Below are 22,739 nucleotides of genomic sequence, written 5' to 3'. Positions count from 1 at the left end.
ATTCCTTCAATGAAGTAAAACAAAGGGATTGTACGGACTGAAATACACGGGCAGCCATCGGTGCTACCAGCCAGTCTTGCTGCCGAAGCAGCAAGGTCATTTTGCCAGTGGGTTTTCTCCAGGAGATTTTTAGCTTTTTCAGAACTTGGGGCAAATGAACCTTTTTCATTTCTTTGAAAGTTTACTTTTAACCATTTCCAGCTCCCAGCCCAATTATCTCCATTGTTCCACTGGCATAGAAACCAGAGCTGAACATGTGGGCCCTGGTGACATGATCCTTGGTACTCAAGAGTGGGAAGGGTGGCATAGTCTGCGCTCTCTTGAAGCTAACGTTGGCTCGGGCGGCTGCAAGCTGCCCCTGAGGAGCATCCCCTTTCAGTCTCACCACAGTGAATGAACAAATTACTGTGCTCCGTTATCCACCTCGTTCTGTGTTGGTGGTTGCTGCTCCTGCAGCAGAGTCAGCAAAGGGAAAGCAGACCTTGGCTGCTCCATCCCGTAGTCAATTTGCCATGTCTTAACACACCAAAGCTGGACATGGGCCAAAGCAGAAAAGGACCTGGGGATGCTAGTGGAGCCAGCTTAACATGAGCCAGCAGTGTGCCCAGGTGGCCAAGAGGGCCAAGAGCATCCTGGCCTGTATCAAGAATAGCGTGGCCAGCAGGAGCAGGGAAGCGATGGTGCCTCTGTACTCGGCACTGGTGAGGCCTCACCTCGAGTGCTGTGTTCAGTTCTGGGCCCCTCTGTACAAGAGGGACATTGAAGTGCTGGAGCGTGTCCAGAGGAGAGCTACCAGGCTGGTGAGGGGTCTGGAGACCAGGTCATGTGAGGAGAGGCTGAGGGAGCTGGGCATGTTTAGCTTGGAGAAGAGGAGGCTGAGGGGAGACCTCATTGCTCCCTACAACTACCTGAAAGGAGGCTGGAGAGAGGTGGGTGTTGGCCTCTTCTCCCAGGTGAATAATGACAGGACCAGAGGAAATGGTCTGAAGTTGCGGCAGGGGAGGTTTAGGTTAGATATTAGGAAGAATTACTTTACTGAAAGAGTGGTCAGGCACTGGAACAGCCTGCCCAGGGAGGTGGTTGAGTCACCATCCCTAGAGGTATTTAAGAAACATCTAGGTGTGGCACTTCAGGGCATGCTCTGAAGGGCAGAGATTGTAGGTTGTTGGGTTTTTGGGGGTTTTTTTGTGTGTGTGTGTATGGTTGGACTGGATGATCTCAAAGGTCCTTTCCAACCATGAAGATTCTATCATTCTATGATTCTATGTGCTGGGTCAAACCATTCTTTAAATCACCTGTTTTGTCCTCGTGTAAAACTGGTTGTTTGGAAGTATAGACCTGCCTGAGGTCTTTAAAGTTTTAAAGGAGCTTAACACGAGCTGTCTGGGCTAGCAGCTAATATAACTTCCTGAGCTGTCATTCTTGTTGTCTATGCTATGAGAAAGGTCCCACAGGATAATACTTGTGCCAAACACTTTGCCAGGCTACAGCTAACAGTAGCAATCTGAAGTGAATCACATAGTTGAACAGCCACAGGAAAATGTGTGCAAGTCCTGCAATAAAGCCTTTTGGCTATATTATTTTATTTTATTCTACAAATAAAGACAACTGTCCATCATTAAATGGAAAAAAAAAATAATAGTTTGAGTTGTATATAGCATGAAACAGTAGTTCCCTTCACAAAAACATTTCTAATTCATTAGTTTATTACAAAATATCCACTCACAAAAAAGCACAAGCACAATCTTTATACTTGTGAAATGAGTTGATATTTCATATACAAAATAATTTCCACATAATTCCATATAATTTTATTTTATATAGAAATAGGTCATTATTACAACAGCTGTACAATACACTACTTTTTATTTAATAATTACATAAAATCTTTCTTAGAAACATATCAACAGAAAACATACAAAAAAAGCGAAAAGTGCATTTCTTTCTTTCCCCCCAAAAGGAAAATTCAATCCTAAATGTTATAATGAAAGAGATATGTAATAGTCTGCAGCATCCCGAGTCAGTGGGCCAAAACACAGTGCATATTTCTCAGAGAGTTGCAGTGGGTGAGTTATTTAGGTTGAAGAAGGATCCATGTTGTACTGTTGGAGAGTTGCATGATTGTGCTTACAGTTCCCCTTTGCAATCACAATTCATATAGAAAACAGTCCAGTGTGGGTTGTGGGTGGGGTTTTTTTTGTTTGTTTGTTTGTTTGTTTCTTAGTAACGAAGAACAGTTAGGGTAAGCTGCATAATACTTTTCAGATTCTAAATCAAGGGTTATGAGCTGTAGACCATCTTCACCAATGACTGGGCTTTCTCCTCCATTGGATCTGCTAATTTGGCCACAAGAATAAGGAAACAAACTTCTCTTTACAGAAAGTGCCTAGGTTTTGTCCTCTGTGCAGTTGTGCAAAATAATAACAATAATCATAATAAAAATAATTTCTTGTTCTCTCCTCAATAGACCTTTGATGCAGTGCTTTTCATACACAAAAGAAGAACTGAAACAGTGAAGGCCAAGTACCTCATGAGTCTGTCAACAGTCTTTTGGAATTGCCGGATAGCTTTCAGAGTGACACGCTGAGACTGAACGCCTCCTCCCGTGCACCCATTGATGATGGAGGCTGTGCAGGATAGCGTTCCTTTTTATTTTGCTCTGTCAGTACATCCTGTGCTCACGAGACAGCGCAAACTGAATCCAGCGTGTTGTAAATGCACTGTCTGTGGAAGTCTTGCACTCTGTGGCGTACTTCTGTCATAGAGCTTTGAAAGGAATGCTTGTGCAAAAGCCAGAACAGTAAGTACAAAGTCATTCTCTTCTGCCCCATGTGCCCATTGGTTAAAGCTAATCGTGCATTGATTGTGCTGGTGGGACTCTTATCGCAGTGGCTGTGGTACATTTGATGATTCTGATAAGCTATTGCTTCTTCTTGATGTTAGTTGTTGCTGCTGCTGCTGCTGTGTCTGATGATACCCCATATTTCCTTGCTGTGGTGAGTAAGATGGCAGGAGCAAAGAATCGGGTGGCTCATTGTGCAAAGAACTTGGTGTTGGCACCTACAGATAAAATAAAATTCATCGTGGCGTTCGATTCTTTCACATGTTAAAGCTCTTCATCCTCAGTGTACAAGGTGCTTAAAAATAGTACTAGTTTGCTGGCTTTTATTTCTGGGGCTGTTTGGCATGGGGTTAGCTTACCTAATGCTGGAAGGAATGGACATAAATTGCAATGAAGAACATTACAATTAGGCATTGAGAAAAGTTTTTCTAGTAAGAATGCACTGCCTAGGATTTGCAGGTCATCCTGAAAAGCCTGTTTGGGAGCAGGGTGGGCGAACGTGTCAGAAATGACACGGGTGGATGGATGAAGTGGAACAGAAATGAAACGGGGGATCGTAGTGGATCTCACGCTGTCCCTTCTAGCCCTTCCTCTTTTGTGAGTTTACAATAGGGTGTGACCTTGCAGTGGTGAAGTCGATGTGCATTTTGCAGATGCTTTTATTGGGAACGGTATCTGCCATAGTTTTTTTCATTAATTCTCAGCTATGATTATGGATTTCATTTCAATAACAAGAGTTTAATAATTTGATGTTGATGATACTCTTTCAATGATTCCAGTGGATATGTGAGGTTTTATAAACTGAGTTCAGCTCCTTTTCAGTTAATAGAGAGACACCTCATTTCCCCCCATCCCTTTTACTTTAGTATGTGTTGAATTAGGTAAAAAAATAAGTATTTTTACATCTTCAAATCACCTGGTTCTTCCAGGCAATGTGCTCCAGTTTATCTTCTTTGCCTTGTGGAGTTGAAGAAATATGTTAATTTACTGAAGGGATCCAGATATCTGATCCAGATCTCATTTTACGTTGATGCTGGTAATTAAAAATTATCTTTTGACTTGTAAACTAAGCAAATTTTATACTGAATAAAGAGTACAGAATAAATCCTAAGGCAGTGATTTTCTCCATCTAGAAATACACTTTAAATATATCCAGGATAATCTGATTATGTTTCCAATGTACAGAATCCGTAATTTCCTGTGAAATATTCTGACTGTTTTTACTGCTCCCTTGCTGTACTGGAGGGGTACATGCAACTGTATCAGTGTCTTGCGCATTTCAGTATCTCTAAAGTGGCCATTGCTGCCCTGATCAGGCTCCAGTTGAAACTAGGGGCCCCGTTTGCACAGCCCGTTCGCCTTAATACTCTGTGTGTACATTTTATACACCATCCTCTTTGTCCTGCCCTACCTGCAGGTAGCGTTGTTGCTGATGCTGTTGGTGCTGGAGTTGCATAGGTGGCAGAGAGGATGGCTGGGAAGGAGGTGTAGTGGCGAACCCTTGGTTTAACACTGCTTGTCCCATCAGTATGATTGGAGAGCCGCTGCTGGAAGTCTGCACTTCCAAACTTTGAAACATTTGTTGGGTTTGAGAATACCTGTGGAAGAAAAAAGTAAACCAATCAGGAACAAACACAGCAAGCAAAGATATTCTCTTAGGATAGGGATGGAAGTCCCTAGTCTTCATAAATAATTCCTAGTAAAGGATTCCAGTGCACTGGACCTGCTAATAGGAATGATGGCACTGCTAACGCACGAGCTGGACTTGGAGGGCAGCATACATCTCACCTCAAAATCCAGACCACATTTTAGATTCATTAAAGATTGTGATTTCTTCTCTTCGGCCACAGCATTCACATCCCAGGCTCATTAAACCAAATGGCCTTGGATTCTGTATTACTATGCTGAGCTCTAAACTGCAGCGGTGGCGAAGTAAATACTGTTCTGCTGCCCGTGCTCCCCTGTGACTGCCTGTGGGGGTGGTAATCTCCTACAGAGGGAAGGGTAGGGTTGATTACTTCTTAAGCTGCTCATATACGTATTGCCAAGTATGGTCAGCAGTTCCCATAGCTGTGAGCCGCACTGTAGGAACAGAAGAAGCCTCTAGAAGTCCTCTGGAGCGAGGGATGGGCCAGAAACAAAATGCTCCGCTCCTGCTGCCAGTCTGCTTTTGCATAATGAAACTTGAGTATGTGTTGTTTTGTGGAAGGCTGTGGGCAAAACCACAGTGGAGCTATTGCCAGCCCAGCCCAATTCTGTTTATCCTGTAATGGGTGATGAGATCATAGTGTGGCGTGTGTTCGCTCAACAGCTGTTCAACATTAGGGGTTAGTCAGAAATGCAAGGTTTTGGGTACTTAGGTATGTGAGCTCTGAAAAAAAGGGTCCCGGCAGTCAGGAAGTCTGCATGAACTGGGAGATGCATCTTTGCATCTCAGGTCTCTTTTATTTATTTGCTTAAAAGCGGATCTAAAATGCTGTATATTTAAAGTTGAGAAGTTTAACTTGAGATAATCTTAAACAGCAATAGTCATGTTTAAAAAAAGAAGTACTGAATACCTACATTGCTGAGATGACATACAGAATTACTTTTAAAGTAATGATGTGCAAACAGCTGCCTTGTTATTTTAGCAGCTCACACGGTAGAGTGACAAAGAACGGCTAAGGGGAAAAATAAAGCAGCAAAGCATTTTCTGACTGGTGTTTTCTGCTTCCTTCATCTGAGTTTTAAGGAGACAACTGAGGTGGTTCATTCAGCGGCTTTTCCGAGGACGCTCAGGCGCAGGAGCCTGTTGGTTCTGTCAGTTCTAGATCAGGCATAGCTCCACTGGTGTTGCACCAGCGTCTCACTGCAGCGGTCATTTCAACCGTGCCAGTGCTGGCTTTCTCTCTCACATTTACCTTGGTGGCTCAGAAGTTCCAGGGCTGAGGCAAGCATCACATGAGGGAGAAAAATTCCCCCCCCTCCATCCATCTTGGGTTGTTAAAATGCCGCTGGCATGCTGCGTTTCTCTCTGTCATCCTTCCTTGATGTGAGCAGGCAGGGTAAGGCTGACCCTGCCACTGGAAGGCAGGCTCAGCACAGTAACACGCTCACGGTATTTATAGCTCCTTCGTCATCTTACTAAAGAAGGCTATTGCCTGTCAAAAAGCAACTTGGATGTTTTGTCTTTGGCAAGTCACATACTTAGCCTGGGATCCTGCCATGCTGAGGTCCGAAGCGTGTCTTGCGTTACAGGATCCAGGCATCATGGGCTGAATGGGCTGGCTGAGCAGCAGCCTGGCATGGGGGGGAGGAAAAAAAGGAAAAGTGATGTTGCTGTGACAGAAGGACCATACAAATCCCAGATTTTGAAAACAGAGGCAGGACGCTTTCGCAGGCACGGCACAAGGCTGAGCATTAGGAGGTATAACCTCAACTCTCGGCCACAGCTGGCACGTCCTGTGTGACATTTAGGGGAGCCCTTTCTGGTAACGTGGGTGCCTCGCTGGGGAGCTGGGCGCTAGGATTTCAGGGGGGTGAAATCTCCTGAAATTCCTGCTGGTGGGAAGGGCGTGTGTTTGTGCTCTCCCAGTGTTTTTTTGGTTGACATGTCCAGCTGGATGCCCTCCCCCGCCGCCCACCCAGGGCAGCCTGAGGCCGTGAAGACAAAGCCGGAGACCCCCCACCTCCCCGGGTGTGTGTGTGTGTGTGTGTGCGCCGGGACCGGGACCCTTACCTGAGCTGCTGGTCGTGGCTGCAGCCGGCGGCGGGCGGTCCGGGGGTGCTGCCCCGCGTCAGGCCGCCAGGGGGCGCCGCGCCGCCGCCGCCGCCGGGGGCTGCGGCGAAGGGCGGGGGCGCGCCGCGGGGGGGGCGGCCGCCGCCCGCCGGCAGCTCCGCGCTCCGCGCAGCCAGCTCCGCGCTCCGCCCCGCCTTCGCGCCCTGCAAGAGAGAGATGAGGAGAAGGGGGCGGGAGAGCGAAACTCCAGCGGGCCCCTGACCGCTGCGTGGGGAATGCGTGAACGGCGGGCAGCGCGGCGGGGGCGCAGTCGCCCTTAATACGATGAGAAATAATCATTAAGAAGCGATAGCACTCCGGTAGCCGGCCGCCGCTCTCGTAGCCGCTGCTGCCCCACGCTTTGTGTAACCGGCCCGCAAAACCCTTGGCTCCAGGGCGCTGCGAAAGCAAAGCCGCCCCCGGTCCTGCCATCGAGCAGTTCAGGAGGCAAAATACCACCCCGTGAAGGCACGATGAGTGTCTTAGCACTGGTGCGATTAGCGCTGCTGTAAAAGCCCACTAAACCTTATTAAAGAAAAAAAAAAAATATGGTGGGTTTTTTTGTATTTCTAATGCGGATACACTTTTTATTTTAATAGAGTCATTATAATACGGGTATGTAGGAGGTTAAAAGCTACAGCTGAGGGGTCTGAAGATAATGGTGCAGCTATGTTTGCCATACGCTCAGGTAACAGAAACAGGAGCTAAGTATTCTGCGAAGGGAGGTACAACAGGTGGGTGAAAGAACAAAAAAAATGTAAATACCAAGGAGCCAGCAATAAGAAACCTGTGCCAAACCTACTAGCTTTCAGGGGTCTCCATTATCTCTAGCTGAGGCTGAACTTTATTTCCCTGTGCGGGAATCTGTTACACTCACAACCTGGGGGTCTCACACAAATCTCCAGGTATTCCCGCCGTGTGCCACCGCACCAAACAGCAGGCTTCGTTGCATCAGTGGCGTCCGGCTGGATTCAGGGAGCAAGCCGGGGGTAAAGCTTAGTTTGAGAGGTTGCACTGCTGACACCACTATTGCTAGTTTCCAGTGCAGTCGGTCAGGTTTCTTTCACGTTCAGCTAAAAATAAGTCATCCACACCTTTTGCATACCCCCCCTGCTCAGTTTTCAAGCTGAAACAGCTGCTCAAGCAGCCCTCCTGGCTGAGGTCTTAAAAAAGGGATTTAAGGTAATGTAAATGCTGAAGGGAGACCCTTTGTATAGGCTGCCCTTATATAGGAGAATAGGGAAGGAAAGGCAGAGGCACACTTACGGGACTGACATGTTTTAACTTGGTTGTTTAATAACAGCATCTTCTTCCCATATAAATGCTTCTCGGTTCAAAGAAATGATTACCTGGCTCGATATCACGCTTGCTTCTCTCAGTGCTTGCTGGTTCGCTGTTTGCGAAGATGCAATTTGCCCTTGAAGTTGAGGACTGGGGACAAGCTGCTGTTGCGAAATGGCCCCTGACCTCTGCTGTAGCTGCTGTGGCTCTGGCTGCTGAGTATTGGTAAAGCTCAGGGACACCGTTGGCTGCTGTAGGAACATCTGGAGAAGAAGGGGGGAGGGTTTATTTGCATAGCCCAGCTGTCCCGGATAATGAAGGTGACAGAATTAAATCCAAAGATATATTCTAAAATAAAGTTACCACATTTCCGGATTCACTATGCATTTACTGTTCGTTGGAAATCACCTATCTTTCCTACGTTAATGGTTCTGCTGTCTCTAGTTTCTTGATTTCTTGTTCTGTAAGTGCATTTGTTACTCATGAAATGTGTCCTGAAGGTACAAGTCCTCTTTCCATGGGGCAGGCACAGCACTTGTAAGAGCAGTTCCCTGTACATTCACCGTGTTCTGGAGCATCCTGACCAGAGAGAAGAGAGTAACTCCATGTCTTTTCAGTCCTTTCATTTCTCCTTTCAACCAAATCAGCCTGCCTTTCAGACAGGGCTGCTTTTGAATTTGTCTCTGGAAATTCAACACCTGACATACAGTTGGGCTGTTGAATGTTTTTAATGAGGCCACAGTCGGGCCAGAGCTGTCTGTTGAATGGCTGTGTCCTTATCATTGAGAAGATGTGTAAACAGACAGTCGCTGTCATTTATCTGATTTCCCATCAGGTAACTGTCACACGGTATTTTTCCTCACCGTGCCTGCATTTGACTTCTGCAAAAGAGGTAGCAGCTTCTCTGTTAGAGTTTCTGCAAATGATATGCTCTCCATGCCTGCATTGCAGGAGGCTTTCTTCTTTAAAAGTTGTAGGGCTTGGCGATTTTTTGCTTTTCTAGAGGCTATTTCTTTTATTATAGCTGTATAAAGGAAAAAGGCATCTTTAAAAACTATGAATTATTAATGTTACAAGCTATCTTTGCAGTATTTTGAAGCTAGCCTCTTGCCACAGAGGACTGTACGGAGGTACGCATCGCAGGGAGTCAAAGGCATTTTTGGATCTGATTCTGATTCCACACCACTGCTACACGTGTGGAACTCCATTAGTTTAAGTGGAGCTACTTAGGGTTTAAATGAAATCAGGATCACAATTATTGTCTTCATTATTCATCCATCAGTCTCATGCCTAGCAGTATATCTGAGGTACGCCCAGTAATTAGTACACCTTTCTGCAGCTTATTGCTATATTAACAATTCCCTAAACTATCATGTCCCCTCTAATTTTTCTTGGAAAAAACCCATACCTTTCTCCAAAGGACCGGCAGAATACATTGCTTTTCTTTGCTTAAGTATGGGTTGATCCATCGTATTTGTACTTATTTATCTAGCTTTTAAAACCCAGGTTTTATTTAAATATGATAAATTTTTAATGAATTTCTGTGTGCCAAGATTTTACTCAGAAAAAAGGTACAGACAACGCTTACATTAATCAGCTGGGAGAGAGGGACAATTAAGGGAAATGTTAATGGACCTAAAGCAACGGCTTGTTTTAGGTGCTGTAGGCCAACCACATCTCAGAGATGTCTGATAGAAATAAATGGGTCAAGTAGCAGAGTTGGGGCTGCTCGCAGCAGGTCTGAAACTAGCTCCGAGTGTTTTCTTTTAAAAACACTGCTCACTGAGTTTGGAGCCATTACATATCAGAAAGACAGATGGTCTCACAACTTCTGCTAAGTAAATAGGTCTTATTATGAATAAATCAAAGACAGAAATTATGAAAATTCGTTTTCGTGTTTATTTTCTGCATATAGGAGGACATGTTTAGTAAATGAACTCACTTGATTAGCTCTAGCGATGAAACTGATCGCCATTGATATAAAATTTGATAAAAAGCCATTTGATATAAAATTCAGAACAGGTAAAGCAAGTCCTGTGTTTCAGAAACAGGATGGGGAGCATGAGCCCACTGGTATTAAGACCTTCAGGAGGATTATCTTGTGTCCTCCCTGTACATGGTGCACAGCGCTGGAGAAATACTAAGTTTATCCAACGCAGAGTCAATATCTATTGATGCGAACATCAGGCAGGGTGGGAGCTTGCAGCAAGCGACTTACTTTGCAGGGACCTGCCTGTGTGCATGCCTCACTTCCAGGTGAAGACCAAGGAGCTTATCCTTGAAAGACAGCAGAGTAACCTACTTTGCAATTACCAGAGTGTGCCACTGGGTAGGAACATGCACAGTTAATGATTGGCAGCTAATATGCTATAAATTTACAACCAAGTTTATCCCAGTAAACCAATTTCATTTGCTCATGTGTTCATACCCTGAGAGGGCTGCGAGTGTTTCATACCTAGGGACTCTCTGTTGCATTATAATGGCCAAAGCAGCATTATTACCGTCTGAACATAAATGTCCTGGAAAAAACAAGCTCAGGGCACGAAGCGATGGTGCCATTTAACCTGTGTCCCTGCAGAACTGGAAGACTCAAGATCCCTCATCAAAACAAAAGTTAAGCTGAGAGAGGATCGAAGTGTGGAATTTCTACCTGCTAGCTAAGCCTAAAAGCACGAACATGCTTCATTTGTACAAAACTTAACGGTGTTTTTTCATAATGTACCTCTTTTGTGATAGTCCTGTCTGAATTCCCATGGAACACTGAAATACAGCAGCTTTAAATAACAGCAGAAACCCCCTACGAAAGAATGAAATCTTTCCCAGTCTAAGCAAATCCAAGTAGATAAATTAGCGTCCCCCTAACTGCACTGCTGCTAATGACGTGTCTCGTGGCTGATTTTGTGGACTGCAGGGTCAGTGAAGCATCTTACAAATATGTTTTAATTGGCCAGCTTGTTAACATACGCAGCAAAGCAGTGAGGGAGGAGAGGGACCCTCTGACACCACTGCCCCCTCATTCCGAGATAGATGGTCCCTACGGCTAATGGATGAATCAATTGGCAAGATGTCGTGAGGAAGACGGCTCTGACTTTACCTGTCCTTTGGATAATCAGGGGATTATAGCTTTTGGGCTCATCATTACAGACATCAAGACTCTTTCTTTCGGTAAAATAAGGAAAGATGAGAAGCACAGCACAGGGAAGCTGAGATTCACTGGCTTCCAAGGGAGCCTGGTTTGCAAATGATGGGTGTCTGTGGATGGTCTCGTTTGCAGTTCTTGCAGGCTGGTCAGGCTCAGCCCTTCTGCCTTCCTCCCCGTCCGCAGTTCATTAGCTAGGCTGTTCAAATCTGGAGCAGACACAGCATCCTTCAGACTTCTGAGGTTACTCTTGCTGCTCCTGTCCTTCACACTTTAGTTTGGCAGGAAAAGCAGTAACAGGGATTTAATGGGGTTTTGAACAGTTTTGTTCAGGGCCCACAACCCTCCTGCTAGTTTCATCTTTCATCGCACAAGGCTCTTGGAAATAGTTTCTAACGCAGACTACGGTGCTCAACATCTGTCCGGTTGGGAAAGCGTTTCTTGGTGGACTGCCGTACTACAGTTTTGAAGATCTCTGAAGGAAATGGAAACGGGGCTTAATTCTCTGCAGAGCTACCTGTACACTTCTGTGTGGAAGGGAGTGAACCAGTGGGGAAGGTATGCTAATAAAACAGCTAACGAGGGAAAAACGGAGAACACTTCCCCCTTTTCAGACAGCCTACGGCACTCCCTCATGCTTACAGCTCTTCGATGCAGAATATTAAAGAGACCAGAAATGTGCTTGATCATAAAGCTCGCCTGTTTGCTACTATGCTTTGTAGCTCTGATAATAGACACGGATCAATGTCTGCAGACATCCAGCTCCCTGAATGATGAAATCCGTGCGGCAAAGCACGTGGTTGGATTTCTGATTTAACAGTTTACTCCTAGCCGCTTGTGAGTCACAAAAGCGCGGCATGCAAAAGCGTGAAGCTTTCTTTTAAGTTGCCCCTGGCCAAATAAGACAAAGCTAATTCCTGGCCTCACTCTATCCCTGCAACAGCACAGTAATTTCTTTGTGGTTTTTTGTTGTTTGTTTTTTTTTTTATTTTAATCTAGAGAAAGTGGGAGAAGAAAGAGGGCCTGGCCGTGAGTCAGTGTGACCCCTCGCATCTCATCGCCTTGTTTGATTGCTCTGAGGAGACTGAAAGGTACTTGAACTACAGAGGATGACCCTCCCCATCCAGCATTGCCCCTTCAGGCGGGTATGCAGCCCCTGCATTTCGGAGCGGCCCTCCAATTCTGCATCTGCAGTAAGCTGGGAAACGGTCAGTACTGACACCAGAGAACTTGTACCGGTTGGAAAATATTTGGTCCAACCTGGTACAGTCTTCATGGGGGAGGGGATCACCCAAGTGCTACAAATCACCTCAGAGCTACAAATTGGTATGAGGTGGGCAGTACAGAGCTACCCACCAGTTACCCACTGAGACTCCTCTTCTCTCTGCTTGAGCTCCCTATGAGCATATCTGAGAATCTGTCCCGTGGTCTTCGGGTTATTAAATGTACCCTTGCACATATGGGATACAGCTATGTAAAAATAAAATCCATTTCCTGCATATAAGAACGTGCTCTGATCTTCTATTTTTGCCTGAATTATGCAAAAAAAAAAAAAAAAAGGATGAGTGTATGTGACTATTGAAGACTTCACCAGGAGAGAGTAATGGTTTTCACCCAATTAAAAAGAGAGGAAGTGAGAATATCACGTCTCTTGATATTCGTAATAACAATAATAGCTTTCAGACATATGACATGATTCCGAACTGAAGGCCAGTTAATTGCAGAGAGACTTTCTCTTCCCATTAATCAAAGTCAGTGCAGAACCAATAGAAGAAATAGACTGAAGTTAAACCTGGTCTACTTATATGCTTGCATGGCACCAGGAATAGGGAGTCCTGGTTTTGGGACCCACCATTGCTGTGCTGCCCTACAGCAGTGCACGTGCAGCAACTTAGGTGGCAAAGTTTCTAATTTGACTTCATTGATTCCTTAATTGCCTAAACATACAATCCCAATTTGTTTTAATACGTGAAACTGTATTTCACAGATGCTGATGATGGGTGAGAGTCTATTTCTGTGGAAGCTGGGAGCGAAATCCCCACTGGCTTCAGCAGGTCCCAGGTTTTCATCCTGTGCTTAAAATATTCTTCGAGACATTCGTTTCTGTGAGACAGCTTGTCTTCTAAAAGAATCTTGTTAGTACAATACTCACAGTGGGTCCCCAATGCAACATTTCTAGCAAGGGTCATTTAAGCTGGCATTTATAGTTAAATTACGAGGAACATAGCAGTCATCACCCTGTGCTCAGAAAACTTCCATAAAACTGGATGATTTGTCCGTTTGTTGTTAAGTGGAACCTGCAAGGTACTGAGCTGCACTTGCTATTATTTCTGAGGTGTGGTGGACACGAGGGGTAGTACAAAGCAGATACTGTACTTGCTGAATTAAAAGCAGATACTGTACTTGGTGAATTCTAGCTCTGTGTAGGAGGTATCAAAGGCAGAAGAGCCGCCTCAGTCAGCTTCTCCCTAAAGGCTTAAGCTGGTCCAGTGAAGAACAAATTCAGACACCTCCTAGGTGTGAACAAATGAACACCAGCAGAGCTCTGGGTTTTTTTTTAACATGACAAGGAAATAAATCTCTCGTGCTCTGTATCTGGGCTGGGGTAGGCTCAGGAAAACGGGGAGCAGATGAAAAAGATGAGCACTGCCTGAAGGAGGGCTGTTGGCTAAGGAAGAGCTGGACAGACGACATACTGAGCACTAGTGATGCCAACATGAAGCACGCAGTGACTGGATGGAACCTAACGAACTGGAGAGACAGAATCATTGCAGAGTCTGAACTTAAAAACTTTTCTATTACAGCTGCTCAATCTGAAGACTCAGTAGATAAAGTGTTAAAATTCTACTGCAAATGACCCAAATTCTTCTCCTCCTCCTAAGGTTGAAATATTTCTTCCTTCTGTTCTTCCAGAGAGCTCTTAAATCTTTTTTGACGTAGGTTACTCAAGAGGCTTTCAGAGGGCAACATCCTCATTCAGATAGGCTGGTTTCCTCATGTCCAGGTTTCCTGGACCCTGCAGCTCATTTTAGGTTGTCAACCCTATCAACGTCCATGCGAGAGAGGTTGCTTTGCTCTGTCCCTCCCAGCAGTAACGCACCTGTACACTGGAGTCCTGGACCAGGCAGAGCTGCTCCTGGATCTTCTGGAGCTCCTCCTGCTGCCACCGGATGTTGGCCTGCAGGATCCGGGTCCGCTGCTCCAGCTGGTCCTTGATGGTCTGGAACATGCTGAACTGTGCCGAGAACTGAAAAAAAAAAGGGGGGAAAATCAGTCATTATAATAGAAACAGGCCTCAATAGAACATTGTTCTGTAAGAAGTTATTGGTTTTTTGATTGTAAAGCACAGCCAAAGGAATAAAAGACGTGTTTGTAATATACTAACATCTAGGCAGAGATAAATCTTGTCTATTTTCAATTTTACGCACATATATTAAATTGCCTCAGAGTGATCTGCTTACAGCTGACCCCATTCTGTTAGGGAATTATCAGAAGGACTGTTTTTGAGAGTATGCTACATTAAAATATCAAGAGCATCTTAATTGGATGGCAAATGAGTGCATTATTTTTATTAGCCTGTAGTTTGGAGCCCTTAGTGTGTCATAACTGTATATTCCAGATGCGTTTTACTAACGCTTTCCTTTTTCCACGCAGAAATAGCAATGCTGCAATGGTTTATTCTGCTGAAGACTTACTATAGCATCACGCGACAGCTGACCGCAATAAACATTTTCGAGATTTCTACAGGTGAGTAGTAGTCAAGCTGCAAGAAATACTCATTAAGTTATTTTTGTGCATGAAGTAAAATGAATAAATAGCTCAGCTCAGTGGGGGAAAGGCTATTCTAAATAATAATAATAATAATAATAATAATAATAATAATAATAATAATATAAAATGGAGATCGCTAATCGGGGTCAAGAAGAAAGCGCAGCCTCAGGTAGCAGCCATACCCAGCACCAAGCGGAATCATTCAATAAGTGTGGAGGGGACTAACACGGCAATAAATTCCTGGTTTCATTTGGCATGTTGGGATATGATTCAAAGTCCACCAAAGTTAACCATTACTTTAATAGGCTTTGGAATAGTTGCTTTGCATGAGCTCATGTTCCAAAAATAAAAAAAAAAAACAGTCTTTGGGAAAAAGAATAACTTCAAAAAATCTGTAAGCTTTTCTGTAATTGAGGATTCCAAGACCTCTCTGAAAACATGTGCTGTGAGTGTCCAGGCAAAAGAAAAATAATGATTTTGCTGTGACTTGAAAATGGTGCCCTGTTCCTGTGGTTGTTCCAGTGGGTGAACTGATGGATGCTGCTGGAGCCTTCTTGCTCCGTGGAGGTGCACTTGGCTTTTCAATGGGAAAACAAAAATGCTGACAAGAAGGGAACTAAGGAGAGCTCTGGTGCTAGCAGCACTGTACAGTTAAATGAATTTTCTGGCTGCTTAGAGAAAACTAAATGTGATAGGTCAGATCTACATCACCTAACTGCTTTGCCTTAAGCCAGCTAAATACATGAAATACCTTCACATTCCCTCCATCAAGGCTGAAATCCCCAAGTAAATGGCCTTTAGGTGAGAAAGGATGAGAACTTCAGAAGGTTTATTTCTATTTACCAGGTGGAGCGGGGCTTTCCCGCACAATCTGGCAGGTCACCGCTCCAAGAGTGGTGGCAAGGTGGAGGGGAGCTTCATGGCCAGCCCTGCTTAGGGGCAAGGAGGGCTGCTAAGGTGGCCCGTGCAGTTGCTGCTGGCAGAAGCCCTCAGAGCCCACTTTGGCGGCAGAGGTATCTGCGAGTGCTTGCAGCTTGCACGGTCTGCCCAAGGAGATAATGTGAGCACTTGGCCTCCAGCGCCGTGATCCGCGGCGATTTTGCCTTCAAACAGCAGCGCTGTCGTCTGCGACCTGGTCCTCCCCCAGAGCAGAAAAATGGTGTCAGACCCCCCGAAGGGAAGTTGGTCTTACTCTTAATTGGTGCTAAAGAGGGGAAGTCAGAGCGAGGTGTCTCTCTTTTTCTATTCCATGTATAAAGTATTAACCTGCGGAATGGACGAGTGGAAACCTCTGACATTTGGGAACAAGGACAAGTGACTCAAGGGAGCGTCCAGTGCTGCTGGGTGCAGCCCAACTCCATGTTTCTGAGGAGTCCCAGGTACCCTCATTTTACGAGTGAAATGACGCTATGGCTTGCTCAGATGAGATGCAGCCAAGTCCTGCTTCAGCCTGGGTCTGTACAGGATTTTTTAAAAAGCCGAGTCTTGCAACCTAATTCTCTCTGTATGAACTCTGTTAGTGAGGAGTACTCAAGTCTATAAAAGGGTCCTTATCAGAAAGGAATTAAAAACAATTTTGCTCAAAAGCTTCATTTTAACTGCCTGACTTGCTGATGGCAGACTTTTCAGTAATGTGTGAACTTCTTGAAGACACTTTGGGAAAGGAACCCGATTTTCTTCAATTAAAAAATGTAAGGAATTTTATGACAGATGGTTTTATAATTGTTTTATACCTCAATAAGAAACAAAATCCACTTCCAGGCCTTAGTTTTGAATTTGAATTGGCTTAGCGAAGTGGCACAGAAAAACATATTGTTGTTGATTTTAAATTATTATTCCTTAATTTTTTTTCATCATCTTCTTTTATGTAGCATATTTATCTAGTATTGTTCTTTTGTTTTCTTTTTGATGCGCTTTTTGTATTAATACACTTACCAGCAACAATTAGCTGCTCTACTAGAGTGAAAGCCATTACAGAAGAAGACAAAGAACTTTCTCTTTTGCTTTTTTCCCTTTCCCACTCTCACCCCCAAATTTGTTGATAACTCCAGCAGGGACCCCTATGATTACAAAGCTTCTATTGTTTTTGTACAATGGGACACTATCAGCAATTGACCTGTACCAGAGAGTATTTATCTGAAGATCATTAAATGATCTACTAATTAAGGGAGAAATAATAAATTAAAAGATCCTAACTCAAAATGTTCCACAGAAAACACTGCACAGCTATCACTCTGCCATCAGAAGAAGTTGCTCTTCATCTCACTTGCTTATGTACAAGTTTCTGTAGGATTCTCAGAAAAATGCATGCTATACTTGTGCCAGCTTTCCAGGTACAGTCAAACATGGAAGACTAAGCCTATGAAAGGATCACCAGTTTAGTCAAGGTTTTGTTAATGCGGACAAAAACCCCACAGCAATGATTTTAGTCAGCTTTCTCAAAAAAAAAAGAAAAAAAGAGTGATGCTTTTGGGATCGTGTTGGCAGGCGTTCGGGTAGGGACAGGCTCGATGGTGGTGATGGCCCAGGTAGGCTGTACAGCCTGGGGAGAGGGACCAGCCATTCTGGGCTGTGACTCCTCCCCACCAGCATGGACGTCTGAAAGAGGCCAGCTGGACCGTGCCCGAGGAGGGACATTTCTCTCTACTGAGTGCCACCCCAGGGTGCCAGGGTTCCCTCCCTCTCTCTAGGTGCTGGGGGGTTGCAGCCATGGTGGGGAACCTACGGCCCCTGTGTCTTTCAGGATGATCCCCAGTTTCAGATGTGATGAACAAAAGGATGGACACCTCAAAGACATTCTCTTCCAAGTTTCGTGACAATAGGTAGCCGGGTAAAGAAAAGAGACCCACTTTATTCTTTAGCTTGGTTTTTCCTTGCTTTCCTTTCATCTCTGCCTACCTTCCCGCTTCCCATCCTTCTGGCTAATGCTAGAGACATGCAAAGAGTTGTGAGAATCTCAAAAGTAGCAGGTTGCTGTAATTTCATGAAAGCTATAGCTGAGCGAAGGAGAGAGGGATCCACTCGTCCCTTCCTCCTGGGGGAAAAGCTGGGTCGCTGCACCAGCCTTGCGAGGTACAGCCCCTGGGAAACCGAGTTTCATTAGTTTTGCAGCTCACCAAACAATTTGTTCCTTCTTCCTGTCTTCTCAATAACACCTGCGCAATCCCAAACGGATTATTAGTGCTAATTATTATTCAGTCATCAGCATCCGCTGTGTTGTAAGGGATTTTAATTTATTACAATGAGGAAGGCAAACAAACAAATATTCTAATAGGGAGCACTTGGTTTAAAGTAAACCATTTACATTCAGGCGACATCTAGTGCTGCGCTGCCTGTTCATTCAAACAAGCAAGGCAGAAGCTACAACCACATTTCGGCGGAGACAAAACCATCGCAGCCTTTGCTCGAAATACAACTAATCAAAGTTCAAGCAGATGGCGCCTGAGGCAGAAGCTGGCTGCTCGCTGCGGTTGTGGCCACTTAAAATGTCCTTCCCCTTCTGCCGCTGCCCCATAGCTGAACATTAGCCGCATGGATGCCTGTCAGAGCATCGGGTCCTTATGTGGCCAGGCTCGGCACTCTGCCTTTCAGCCTCTGCCATGGGTCACCTTCAGCTGAGGGTGAGCAGCAGAACAGCAGAGGGGAGCAACCTGCCCAGCTCCTCCTGGGCTGGCAGCGGGGCACCCGGCCGCGCTATAGCTGAAAGCGATGAACTTGTGTTCTGCCGCTAAACTGCTGTGAAATGGTCAACTGAGAAACCGAGGAAGTGGTGGTGGTGGGAAGCACGCGTACCTGGGTTTTGGCACTCGCTTGCTTAGTGCTGCAGGCACCTTGTCTTTTAAATAATGGGTTATCTTGCTGTAGGCTGACACGTTTATTATTTTAAGGTGGGAAGTACAGAATAGTTTCATAATTTTCATCATGTTTTATGAAAATCACCCAAGTCTTTGGAGACTTGCTACTTTTCCCAAGAGTATTGCTATGAGATGTGAGCCTCGGCAACCTGAGCTGCAGCGTCCTGGTGCTATTTCCCCGCTCCGTATCGAGGGAAGCTCCATCTTTAGCTTTGCCAGGCGCATTGCTGTGACTTTTCTGCCAGTTGAGAAGAGGGCTGCCTGTGTAGACAGACTCGAGCCAGCCCTCTTCCTTTCACTGAGATTTAGCCAGCCCAAAAAGGCTGAACCAGTGGCCATGTGACTCAATGGCGCTCCGATTTGGCAGAGAAGAAATGGAACTAGCGTGCCAGTAAGAACATTTTACTGGGAAGGGGGAAGGCAGCAAGGCCCTTGGTAAGCAACTGGTAAAGCATCTCTTCACAAAGAGCTTTGATGGAGAAGAAAGGGAGGTAGAAAAAAGTCAAACAAAACATGCGTGGGTTTATAATAAATAAACTAATTGATGTTTGGAAGTGCATTAATGAATAACGGAGAGAAATACCTGTAAAAGAAAATGAATGCTCAGAGCAGATAATTGATATGCTGTTTCTTCACTGCATGCTGGTGTGGAGTCGTGAAAAGAATATTAAACATAGAAGATAAATGAGAATTTGTTATTTTAAAGCAGGGTTCCTCAGGACTTTCTATGTTTTATATGCTACAGGAAGAAACCCTGGGATCTTGTGAGCAAGTACAGGATACCAATGGTAGAAGAAGCCTAGGTCCAGGACTACTCTGTCATTTCTAAATTCAGAGGATGAGGGGGTGTATCACCACAGCATGATCACAGGAGAGAAACAATATGATGGGAACACAGTACTCCAATTTGCTCCTTCAAAATCCACGGAAAATGAATTGCTGAGGTGGCTTTTTGGGCCATCACCCACTTTTGAGATATGGGTTAATAGATTTCACTGGAGCAATTAGTCTCCTGTGGCATCCTCCCTGCTACTGGCATGCTCACGAAATGTGTTTTGTTGAACTTGCGCATCCCTTTCTGCATCAGCACAGCCAAACAGGTGTTTTTAGGCGGACTGTGTGTCTTTGTTAGTTTTGGGGTTTAATTCTCATTGTGACCTTGATTTTGATGGGACCTGATTCTGTAGAAGCAAAATTGAAAACTCTTTTTTCCACCTGTTTTTTGTCCTCCTGTGAAATAGATGTGTGTGCACCTGAACCTATGCGTACCTGGTCTTCTGCTCTGAATGCCTGTATGCAGATAGATGTGTAAACACGCAAGTGTACAATTCAGCTAACTTTTCCACAATATTTTAGGTGTTTGAGAGGTGGTACGTTTGGGGGTTTTAGCTACTAAAGAGGTAACCTGTAAGCTCCAAAAAGAGAAAATATCAGGAGATAGGCAAGTGGCCTATTCCGCTTCCAAATTCCCAACTAACCTGTGCCAGAGGTGCAGGCTGATTTTGCAGAGTTGCTTGAGGCAGCAACTGCTGTGGGAGAAGCTCACATGAAGGCTGAGAAGGCAAAGAAACCTGGGTTAAAAACAAAACAAAACAAAACTTTATTTATAAGTTTGGCTCCTTTAAATTTTAGGTTTCTTCTCATGCCACGGCTTCCATGTAAGCCGTTTTTAATTGCTAAGCGGCGTATGTGGCACATGCTTTATACCGTCTGCCTATTTTGATGTCTCTGTGAAGTTACCTGAAGAGCGGTGGGTTGACTGAGTCTATGCACGGATAAATCCTGCTGCGCACTTGGTGTTCTTGGCAAGGCTGTGTTAGACTCAGCAGTCAGCTTTGTTGGCGTAGCTGCAAGAAAAGTACCAGTGAGTTCTCACAGGCTGGAGATCACCCCCGTTTGAAGCAGGAATTACAGCGAGACCTGGCTAGAAATGATTACAGCCTGTCTAAATTCCAGCGGGAGTCAAGGTTCTTGTTGACTTCAATGGCAGTAAAATTAAACTGATAAGGAGGGCCTGGGCAAAGATAAAAGTAAATGAGATGGATTGTGATTCTGTACTGCAATGAATGGAGCAGAAGGACCCAAGAGCTGCTGTAAAACAGCTGGAACTCCCTTCATATGGGCCAAATAACTATAAATTTAGGTTAGCTCATTGGCTCCCTGACCAGGGAGCAGAAGGAGTATATAAGGTGTGCTCAAGTCTTGTCTGGAACATCCTGAATCTTTGCCAGAAGAGAATCACCCACAGGCTGTTATTACTCATGAAAGTCTAGAGGGGCCTCATATTGATGCCCTCAAATCTGAAGACAGAAGTCCTCATTTTCATAACAGATTGAAACAGTAGGACTCGTAGCCAGTCCGCTACTCATTTTCCAGTGTTTGGACAGTTGCAGTTGAACCTTCCCTCTTATATGTTACCATTTCAGATGACGCACTTCATTGTCAGTGACAAACACATGTCATCAATACCGCATAAATAACTTTTAAATTAGCAGCTGTGGTATATAAGCACGCATTCTGTAACTTGGCTAAATTCAAAATAATGCAGGAACTCAGGAATACCACTCACATGCTGGGTCTGACTTGGGTGTGTGGGAAGATTTTGGTGAGCTCCTGGATGATGCTGATGGTGTCCGACTAGCGCTGAGGATTGAGGCACCAATATCAAGTGCATTAAAGTGCTGTTCAGGATCCAAGCTGGTGCCGCTGTCCTAAAAGAAACCAAAAAAGGGAATAGCTATTGCATCTGTCTGGGTGAAAACATTTTGAAAAGCATCTAGTAATGGTTGCACACCCAGTTCTTTGGCTGGCCTAAAATGACTTGAGCAGAACTAAACCCAGGTAGGCCAGCAGAAGACCTGGGCAGATATGTCAATGTCCCTTCCAAATAGCATTTAACTAATGCATTTTACAAAGAGCTATCACTGAGTTGGGAAATAAATAGCAAGCTACTGCCATAATCATTTTGTGCCTTTAGATGTTTTTCTGAATCTTTCTTTTGCATTCAGTTGGATGTGACAGCGGCCGCAACCTCTGTGAGACACTCAGCCATGCACCGAGGAGGAGCTTTTCTTTCTTCCCTCAGCAGATCACCGAGATGTAGCCAAGAAGGCTGATTGCCAGAACACGTCCAAATGAATCTTTAAAGTGTAGTACCTTGCCAAAGAAAGGTGGAGATACCTCACATTGCCCCTGCCCATGTTCCACATAATTTGTGGCTGTTACTGATCTCCAGGTTTATCTTTTCATGAGCTTATCCCATTTACTTTAAAATTATTCAAGTGAGCAATGAATTCTGAAGTTGAGGGAATCCACCCAGAAAGACAATGCTGGAGACTTCAGTGATGTTAACACAGAAACAAGTTGTGATTCTTACATATTTTCATGAAAAAAACCCTTTTCTCTTTGTACCTTTAGTGCTGAGGACACAACCTCTGAGGACACTTCTTCCAAGCCCATCTCCTGTCTCCTCTCCACCCGAACATCTGCATAACTGAATGTAAAATATAATTGTATGTATCAACATGGTATTGTTATATTTCATAAAATGTGCTTTAAGCAAATAGAGGAGCACATTATTGTAACAGTTTACAGGTTAAATGAACAGCTGAAAAATCATTTAAGTCAGATGCTACTGAATAACATTTGAGAGACTTTTAATTTTCAGTTTTTGCTCTGTTCCTGTCTTCTTGAAGTCAAGAGGTATAAGAAAGAAGTCTATATAAAGGTCAAGTTCACAGTCTACAACCACTTTATAACTTCACTGGAAAGCTTACACACATCTCTTTAAAAAACATTGTAAGGATTAGAGCTTAACTAATTATTAGAATAGTGAATGGATCTATCTATTCCCTGTTTTTGCACAAAATGGAAAAATGCAACAGTTAATCTGCCCCTGAACAGGGGCAGACAAATCAAGCTTAGGATAAAGTAAGGTTTAGTCCAGTCATTTTTCTATAATGAACATATATCCTTCAGAGAGGTCAGTCTTCTTTTTCGTTACATAGACGACATCATTTTTCTAAGAGAAAATTTTGGCAGTCATGAGGATGCCCTTATCTTACTGTCCTTTATGTCCCCGCCGGTTGATAGATT

The 22,739-nt window shown here is 44.5% G+C and overlaps 1 protein-coding gene across 4 annotated transcripts in view; it reads right to left on the bottom strand.

The window, feature by feature from the left end:
• Positions 1-1,690: 1,690 nt before the first annotated feature.
• The window catches only part of NPAS2 (neuronal PAS domain protein 2), a 108,458-nt gene continuing 87,409 nt past the window's right edge, over positions 1,691-22,739 (bottom strand). For 2 of the 4 annotated variants that reach the window (XM_074609228.1, XM_074609235.1), the window contains 10 exons: positions 22,056-22,137; positions 21,214-21,355; positions 20,385-20,491; positions 20,123-20,215; positions 14,120-14,266; positions 7,949-8,143; positions 6,561-6,763; positions 6,029-6,121; positions 4,254-4,440; positions 1,691-3,060 (listed from right to left, as the gene is read on the bottom strand). In XM_074609228.1, coding sequence (XP_074465329.1) covers positions 2,881-3,060; positions 4,254-4,440; positions 6,029-6,121; positions 6,561-6,763; positions 7,949-8,143; positions 14,120-14,266; positions 20,123-20,215; positions 20,385-20,491; positions 21,214-21,355; positions 22,056-22,137 — 1,429 coding nt within the window. In that variant the 3' untranslated portion in view covers positions 1,691-2,880. The other 2 variants (XM_074609211.1, XM_074609219.1) reach the window with 2 other exon arrangements.

This window comes from Larus michahellis, chromosome 1 (assembly GCF_964199755.1).
Source record: "Larus michahellis chromosome 1, bLarMic1.1, whole genome shotgun sequence".
NCBI classification, from domain to species: domain Eukaryota; kingdom Metazoa; phylum Chordata; class Aves; order Charadriiformes; family Laridae; genus Larus; species Larus michahellis.
This window is presented reverse-complemented; position numbering and strand designations above follow the sequence as displayed.